Below are 9061 nucleotides of genomic sequence, written 5' to 3' on the forward strand. Positions count from 1 at the left end.
AATTTTTCTATGAACACATTGAGCAGTGGTGTTGATTATTCTATTAAAATCCAAAACACCCCCCCCCTCCCCCCGTTTTAGACAAGCATAACACCTCAATTTCAACTCCAAAAAATCCTGTTGAAACTGAGGTTGATAATGCAGAATATTACAGAATATTTAGCTTTCTTTATTGCTGTAGTTGCTCTATGTTATGCATCACTTGAACCGACTTCAGATTCTGGCTAACCAAGGCACTATATGAACCCAAGTTTTTTATTTCATGCATTTCTCCTTCCCTTATAGTCGAACGGTACTACTTTTTTCTTCCTTTCACTGGCGTACTCGGATAAAAAAACCAAAAAAAAACACAACCGGTGTCGAATCTAGGATATAAAAATGTAAACTATGTATGACTCGGAGATTACAAAAAATTCAATATATTCTGCATGGCCAGGCCTATATTCGGCCTGTATCGGAGTTGAAGAAGATAATTTCATGTCAAAGAAAGAAATTGACAACTGCATGGAATCCTGATTCCGATTGAGAATCTACCTCTAATTGGGACGCAACAAAACCTCTAAGCTGCAAAAAAGACAGATGTCAATGCGATTGTAACAAAGAGGTGGTGCAAGGCCTAGGGCCTCACTTTGCAAAAAAAAAACCTGGGAGCGGCTCTAAATCTCATTCCGGCGTCTGCTCCAACGCCTTTCACATGTGGTGTGTGTATTTGGGGGTGTAGTGGGAAACTGGCTGGGGAAGGTGCCGTCGCCAGGGCCTAGGCGGGGAGATGCTTGCGGACTCCTTGGCGGCCTTGCGATTGCAAAAAAAAAAATTCTCCCCCAAAGCTCGAGGAGGCTGGCGGTGTCCCCCGCGTGCAGGCCCAAAGCCGGGCGGGCAGGAAGCCGCTGTTCCAACCTGGGTGAAGACATGTGCGGCGAGGCGAGAAGGCGGGGGTGAAAGGGTGTGTTGGTAGGAGCAGCGGTGGAAACCGCGGGCCGGCCACCCATGCGGGTGGGGTGGAGGAAGGCCGAGGCGGGGAGACAGTTGATCGGTACACACACACATGCCGGCACCAAGGAGGGATTTGGGGGGGAATTGTGCGGCCGGGGGTAAAGTTTCAACTTTGCAAATGGTGCAGGAGCCGCAGTTTCCGCTGGGGGGTGGGGGGGGGGTTGAGAGGAGTAAGTTGAGGACATTAGTGTCCCGATCCCTCAGGCAATGCACACGCTCCGGGTCCCCCTTCCCACTCACCAAGATCCGTTTGAAGAGGGCGTTCTCCTTGGCTGGCAGCGCGACCGACGGCATGGCTGACGGGCTGGCTGTCTCGGCTGCTGTGGGGATGGGATGGTCGCTTCAGCACTCACTCACTCAATCCTACACACGCTGGTGCCCTTTTTCTTGCTGGCCCGCTCCAATCCTGCCTCTCAACTCATGGGCCACCACACTCACTCTCTCTTCTCCTTCCTTCCTGCAGTCCCGTGGCCGCGATTGCTCTCGCGCCGATCGAGCGGAACCTCCGCCTTCACATGTATTTCTTTTTTTTTAAATATTATGTAATTGCTCCGCCGCTGCACGGAATTCAGCAAGGGGGGGTTGAAAAACCCTCAACCAAAATGGCGGGTCGGCAGACAGCAGCAGCAACGCCGGCTCCCTCCGGGTCAGCCACCAGTGCGCAGGCGCCGCTGCTCCCCTCGCGAACCCGCACACCGTCAGGTGACCGCACTCGAGCGGAGCATGACGGTACCGCGGAGGACCCCATCTGGTCCTCCCAGCCTTCCTTCCGAGCTCACGTTGAGTGAGTGAGTGATTCCACCAGGCGCTCAGTTGCTGGGTTTTTTTCGTCTCAAGGCTCGGCATTTTCACCATAAACGTTTTTTAAAATCCAGAATAAACAAACACTACGAGTGTTATAACAGTAGCTACCACTCTTTTTTTTAAGTTCTTAGAAACAAAGTACAAATAATAGAACCAACGCAACAAAAAGAAAAGAGATTAAACAGTCCCATTCGTAAATAGGACGACTGAGGCCAGGTACCCACATCACTCATTAGTGCAGCCAGAATTATTTATTCAGTCAACTGTTCACAGGTGTCTCCGAGGGGCAACACCACAAAAGTGCTCCCTTGAGCTGGGCACTTCGACTGATATTTTCAGGTGAAAATCTGAAAGTTAGGTGTGCCTACCCACCCCCTCACATACACACACTCCTAGGAAGAAAGTGAGACGAACCAACTCACTTTAAGTACGGTTCAATTTTCAAAACTTACTTTGCGCATATCCTGCCATCCTTTCAAACTTGGGATCGATATCGTGCATTTTAGCAACACAAGGAAAATGGTCTCATATCAGTGCGCAAGTAGAGCAGTGTTTTTCAAACTTTTTTGCCCGGGGCCCATTTTTACCAACCTGCCATCCTTCAGGACCCACGCCAGCCGACCTTCGCGACCCACACCGGCCGACCTTTGCGAGCCACCATTTTCTCTTACCTTTAATGCGAGAGGTGAGCCTGGGCTTATATTCTATGGTCTAGAGTGGTGAAGAATGAGAACTGACTTCATTGAAACAGGCATTATTTTCTCAGGACTCTACAGAGCAGAAGCAGAATGTAAGTTTTCCCCAGATGGGTGGTGTACAGCCTGGGGGTGTAGTCTGCAAATTTCAATGCAACGCTTTTAGACATAGATGAGGAGGAATTACTTAATTTAAAGTATTGTGAATCTTTTTAATCTCTAAAATTCACTACCAAAGAGAGTTCTGCAGCCTCAGCCATCGAGCATATTGTCGGAAGACTGAATTGAATTTTTAAAAATCTTCTCCTGGGTCAGCGCGCTGACATCACAAGGTGGCGGTGTTTCTCTCTGGGCTCCAGACATGCGCGCTGATGAGCAGGCATGCATGCACAGCATGCAATGCCTGCATTTTTAGTCGGTGGCGGCTGTCATTTTTAAAACCACTCGTAGCCGGCCTTTTCAAAAGCCGGCTGCTCCTGTCGTTACTCCTGAATTCCCGCGATCAGGAACGCCGCGATGGATGGTTCCACGATCCTCCCGACACCCGCCCGTGACCCACCTGCGGGTTGCGACCCCCACTTTGAAAATGGCTGAAGTACAGGATGATGATCAGCATGAGGAAGAAGAGTGAACTTTAATTTGATATCGTTTTCAGGAAGTTTCCTTTCTTTTGGAGACACAAAGGCCACCAATTTGGGCCATAAGACCGTCTTGTCGCACCTGTTCTGGGAATTTGTAAAAGTTAGCAGCCATGTTGCAGCCACTGGTGGAGCACTGTACAGGACCTCAAGGACAAATAAAGGCACTGGCAAGACAGGCAATGAGGGAATGCATAAGAGTGAATAGTTACTTTTTGTTTGTATTATTGGATGTTACAAAAAGGTTATTATTGATGGCGTTTATTCCAGTGTCTTGGATAAGGAAATACTGTGTTGGAGCACTGAGAGATGACATGGAATGATGGAGCCATGATGGTAAAGTATATTTGCCGAACAGAAGCAGAGTCTGAGATAGCTCATCAGGAATGAAGAGAGTCTGGGTATATTCATAGAATCATAGAATTTACAGTGCAGTTCAGCCCATCGAGTCTGCACCAGCTCTTGGAAAGGACACCCTAAATAAGCCCACACCTTCACCCTCCCTATCCTCATAACCCAGTGACCCCACCTAACCTTTTTTTGGACACTAAGGGAAATTTAAAATGGCTAATCCACTAACCTGCACATCTTTGGACTGTGGGAGGAAACCGGAGCACCCGGGAGGAAACCACGCAGACACAGGGAGAACGTCCAGACTCCGCACAGACAGTGACCCAAGCCTGGAATCGAACCTGAGACCCTGGAGCTGTGAAGAAACAGTGTGAACCACTGTGCTACCATTCTGCCCTCCTTATTCTTTCCTCACCTGCTTCATCCTCCTGAGGTGACTTCCAGGTGCCTGGTGTCCAACGCTCTGTCCTCATGATGGCAAGTTTGTGGAGGATGCAGCAGACCACCATGAACTTGGAGACATGCTCTGGTCAGCATGAAGGGTTTAACCCATGCAGGTCCTGCAGTGGAACCATTGCTTGAGGGCACTGATCGCCTGCTCCGCAATGTTTTTTATAGCAGCATGGCATCCATTACATGCCCATGGTCCATGCGTGGTTCGGTGGTGGTGGGGGTGTCATCAGCTCGGTGTAGCCACCCTATGGTCTGACTTGGAGGCTTGAAAATGGCAGGAACAGCAATGTGCCTCAGGATGTGGAAGATAGCGAACATATTGATGGGATGGTAATCCTTGTGGTTCCTGAACCTCTCCCTGTTGACATAGGGGCCCACAGAACCGCATGCATGCAGTTGATATCTCTCTGTGCCATTGGAAATCCAATTATCCTGGCAAATCCACGTACTTGATCATCTTGTTTCTCTTTGCTTTGTAAAAATATGATTAAATCGCCTCTCTTCACCTATAGGGCTCCCATCACCTCCCTGATGCAGCAATGGATAGCTTACCGGGATATGGTGGCAAGGACAACCATTGCTGCCTGGGATGATTTGGTCTTCTGTAAGTTTAATGTAACTGTGACATTACGGCCACTGCAGGTCTTGTCCTATAAGACCATTTGACAAAGGAATAGAAGTAGACCATTCGGCCCAAAGACTCTGCTCTGTCATTCAAACTGATCATGACTGATATGATAATCCTCAACTCCACTTTCCTGACTTATCCCCGTAACCCTTGATTCCCATACTGATTTAAAAATCTAGCTATCTCAGCCTTGAACATACTTAACAACCCAACCTCTGCGGCAAAGAATTCTACAGATTTCTTACCCTCTGAGAGAAGAAATTCCTCATCATCTCGGTCTTAAATGGGCGATCGCTATCTGTGAGATCATGCCCTCTGGTCCTACACCTTCCCACAAGGAGAAACAACCTCTCAGCATCTATCCTTTCCAAAAATCCCATATGTCCTATCCTTTCCAAAAATCCCATATGTCCTATCCCTAATATGAAGTTAACGACCCCCTTGAAGGTGGTGCCACTATTCTATGACCACTTCCTTGTTGAATCTGAGTCACCTTGGGCATTGAACCAGGGTGAAGTGAAGGTATAAGATCTGCTCTCTGAAAATATGTATAGGCAAGGCCTTCTGTGGAGTCCTCCTCCAACTCATGCCCCTCCCTCATTACAGTGTTTCCCCTCTCTTCAACATCTGTTCCATTTGTTGATCATGTTGCAACTACAGCCATCATAGCTCTTGCTGATTTGGCATGTATTGCTGAACAAGGCCTCTGACCTCCCTAAATGGATGCACTGCCTCATCAAAAGAGCTCCAAAGTCAGGTACAATACCTGCACAAACGTTGCCACAGTAAACGCAAGTCAAAAGCAAGTTACATGCCTCTCCAATTGTGGGGAATAGGGAAGGGTAGGGCATAGGAGCTGCCTCATCCAACTGAACATACATTCAGCTGAGAATGAGGAGCACATTCAGCTGAGAATGCGGAGCACAAGTGTTTAGTGGACCTGCACAGTGTAAAGTTGCCACAATGTGCATCGAATCAGCTGGAACAGGTATTTGAAGTCACAACCCAACTGTTCCATAATCTTACATTGCACAAATGATGCAAGTTCCCTTCTCAGCATGAGAAACCACAAGGACCATGCCAGAAAGGCAGGAAGTGCAATTGCTCCATTTACAGACATCAAGGCTTCTATAGCACTGGCAGCATGGCTCTATAAGCATAATTTCATGGCCCAAGCATCCACAGCAAAATGAACAAACAATTGGATCAGTTTCAGTAAGAAGCTAGAAACAATGGAGGTCCAACAGGAATTGGGAGTCCAAATACGCGCATCATTGAAATGCCATGAACAGGTACAGAATCAAAAAAGGTGGTTGGAATGCTGACCTTTATCTCTAAAGGAATAGGATACAAGGGATAGAAGTCATGCTTCAGCTATACAAAGGCCCATTTAGACCACACGTGTGTTCTGCGAGATGTTTTGGCACCATACTTTAGGAAGGATTTCTTTGCTTTGGGGAAATGCAGTATAGATTTACCAGAACAATATCCAAACCCCAGGAGAGAATTACAAGTCCTGATCGCACGAGCTAGAGTTGTAGTTCTAGATATTTCGACAGTTATGGGGTGTTTTTGGTCAAAGTTTTCAAAATATTAAAAGGGAACAGGTTGGCGAGTCTAATATTGAGGGCATAGTGAAACATGTTCCCCGCCACTAGGTTTGCAGGTGCAGGGGCCTGTAAAAATCTTTAGATGGCCTACCCACTGGACTCTGCCCCCACCTCCCCCCCAACTCTTTGCAAATTTAAGGTAGGATGGGTGAGGCCTAAGATTACCCTTTCCCCAGACAAGCCCTTAAATGGCCAATTAATAACCACTTAAAAACTGTTTCCCAATCGGCCTACATTTTCAGCCTAATGCAAGGTGTGGTGGGGGAAGCTCCAGGAGGTACCTTGCACGGGCCTTGTGGCGGGCTGACGGCGGGTTGGGTTGGGGGGGGGGGGGGGACCCTCCTTCAACAGCCTCCTTTCAAATTTGGCCATACCCCCACAAATTCGAACACCCATAAATCCTGGCCCCACCCATTCTCTCCAACACCCCCACAACCCCCTGCCCAATCCCCCCCCCTGCCCCTCACCCCACCCGGGGTTCCCCTTCCAGACCTGATACCTCAACACTTACCTGGTCCTGGACTCCCGACTGTCTCCTGGGACTAGAAAGCTGCCAGCTAATCAGATTAGCCGGAGTTGTCGGAGACAGGACACCCTCCACACTGAGGGGTGGCAGTCCCATCTCCAGCCAATGCTCCTTGGAACGTTAACTAGCTGCAGGATAGCCAGTACTGGTCATTGTGCGTTCTCCACCGACTTTTCAGGTGGCAGGGTTGCCTCAAAATCCTGGTCAAAAGGTAAGAGAAGTTTGTTACTCGTTTCCAGAAATGGCAATTGATACTCAACCAACAGTTAATTTAAAGCCTGAGATTAATAGACTTTTGTGAACCAAACGTATCAAAGAATATGGGGCAAAGCCATGTATATGGAGTGATGTCTCAGATTAGCCCTGATCTCAATAAACGGCCGAACAGGTTGGAAGGGCTAAGTGACCTTTCCGTGACCTGCTCCAATTGATATGTTCCTCAAGGCTGTAAATTCTGTGGCAAATAACTCCCCTCCTGATTCCACAAATCGTGTCTACAATCTACAAGTCACAAGTCAGGTGTGTCTACTGGCCTGGATGAATACAACTCCAGCAACAGTCAAAAGCTCAATACCATCGAGGACAAAGCCGTCCGCTTGATTGGCACCCCGTCCATCACTTTAAGTGTTCACTTCTTCCACCACTGACACAATGACAGCAATGTACCAACTACAAGATGCACTGCAGCAACCTCCCAAAGCTCCTTTCACAGCATATTCCAAATCCGTGACCTAGTACATAAGAACATAAGAACTAGGAGCAGGAGTTGGCCATCTGGCCCCTCTAGCCTGCTCCGCCATTCAATGAGATCATGACTGAACTTTTGTGGACTCAGCTCCACTTTCCGGCCCGAACACCATAACCCTTAATCCCTTTATTCTTCAAAAAACTATCTATCTTTATCTTAAAAACATTTAATGAAGGAGCCTCTACTGCTTCACTGGGCAAGGAATTCCATAGATTCACAACCCTTTGGGTGAAGAAGTTCCTCCTAAACTCAGTCCTAAAGTGACCTCTAACACTTAGAAGGACAAGGGCTGCAGATACATGGTAACACCACCACCTGGAAGTTCCACTCCAAGCCACTCACCATCCTGACTTGGAACTATATTGCCATACCTTCATTGTAGCTGGGTCAAAATCTTATTATTCCCCCTCCCCCCACTCCAACACCATTGGGGCGGCAGGGCAACACAGTGGTTAGCACTGCTGCCTCACAGCACCAGGGACCCGGGTTCAATTCTGGCCTGGGGTGACTGCCTCTGTGGAGTTTGCGTTGGTTTCCTCCATGTGTTTCAGTTTCCTCCCAATCTAACGATGTGCAGGTTAGGTGGATTGGCCCTGCTAAATCGCCTTTACTGTCCAAAAAGGTTTGATTGGGTTATGGGGATAGAGTGGAGGTGTGGGCTTAAGTGGGATGCTCTTTCCAAGGGCCTGTGCAGACACGATGGGCCAAATGGCCTCCTACTGCACTGTAAATTCTATGATTCTCCCACTGTCCAAAGATGCACAGATGATGTGGATTGGCCATGTTGAAATTGCCCCTTAATCTCCAGGGTTACGGGATAGGGTGGGGGAGTGGGCCCAGGTGGGATGTTCTTTCAGATGATCGGTGCTGACTTGATGGGTCAAATGGCCTCCTGCACTGTAGGAATTCTATGATACCAACACCACATGGACTGCAGTGGTTCAGGAAAGCGGCTCACTAACACCGTCTCAGGGGCAATTAGGGATGGGCAGTATGTGCTGGCCAAGCCAGTGATGCAGACACCCCTTGAACAAATAAAAAATAGTTGGAATGCTCAGGGAATTAAGTGACTAGAAAATCAGAAGAGATCCATCCTTTTCTTTAAATTGCACTGTTGGATATTGATCATCCACCAGAATAGGCAGACGAGGGTTCATGTCTAATCTGAAATGCAGTACCTCAACATTGCCACATTCCCTCAGTACTACCCAGCTCAAGCCACTGACCCCGACCATTATCTAAATCGAAAGCAAGAGTGATGTCACTGAGCTTAAAGGGGCAAATCAAAAGCATCATGGCTTGAAGGAAGGAAAACAAGGAGCAAGAACAGCACCTTGTGTTTTTGATTAGGTTCTTCCAGACTCAACATGACTTCAACAATTTCAATGCTTAACTTGTGCTGCCATTTTGTTTGTTTGTTCTTGGATGGCAGTTATAGAACATAGAAAAATACAGCACAGAACAGGCCCTTCGTTCCACGATGTTGTGCTGAACCTTTGTCCTAGATTAATCATAGATTATCATAGAATTTACAGTGCAGAAGGAGGCCATTCGGCCCATCGAGTCTGCACCAGCTCTTGGAAAGAGCACCCTACCCAAGGTCAATACCTCCACA

The 9061-nt window shown here is 47.9% G+C and overlaps 1 protein-coding gene across 2 annotated transcripts in view; it reads right to left on the reverse strand.

Annotated features, from left to right (window-relative positions):
• naa15a (N-alpha-acetyltransferase 15, NatA auxiliary subunit a) overlaps positions 1–1665 on the reverse strand; it is a 117285-nt gene extending 115620 nt beyond the window's left edge. Inside the window, exon 1 of one of the 2 annotated variants that reach the window (XR_005460094.1) lies at positions 1234–1665. Coding sequence is in view for 1 of the 2 variants with exons in the window: in XM_038792487.1 (XP_038648415.1) it covers positions 1234–1287 (54 nt within the window). In the remaining variant the exon portion in view is untranslated. The remainder of the gene's footprint in view (positions 1–1233) is intronic. The other variant, XM_038792487.1, reaches the window with a different exon arrangement.
• Between the last annotated feature and the right edge of the window lie 7396 nt (positions 1666–9061).

Source organism: Scyliorhinus canicula, chromosome 3 (assembly GCF_902713615.1).
Source record: "Scyliorhinus canicula chromosome 3, sScyCan1.1, whole genome shotgun sequence".
Classification (NCBI taxonomy): domain Eukaryota; kingdom Metazoa; phylum Chordata; class Chondrichthyes; order Carcharhiniformes; family Scyliorhinidae; genus Scyliorhinus; species Scyliorhinus canicula.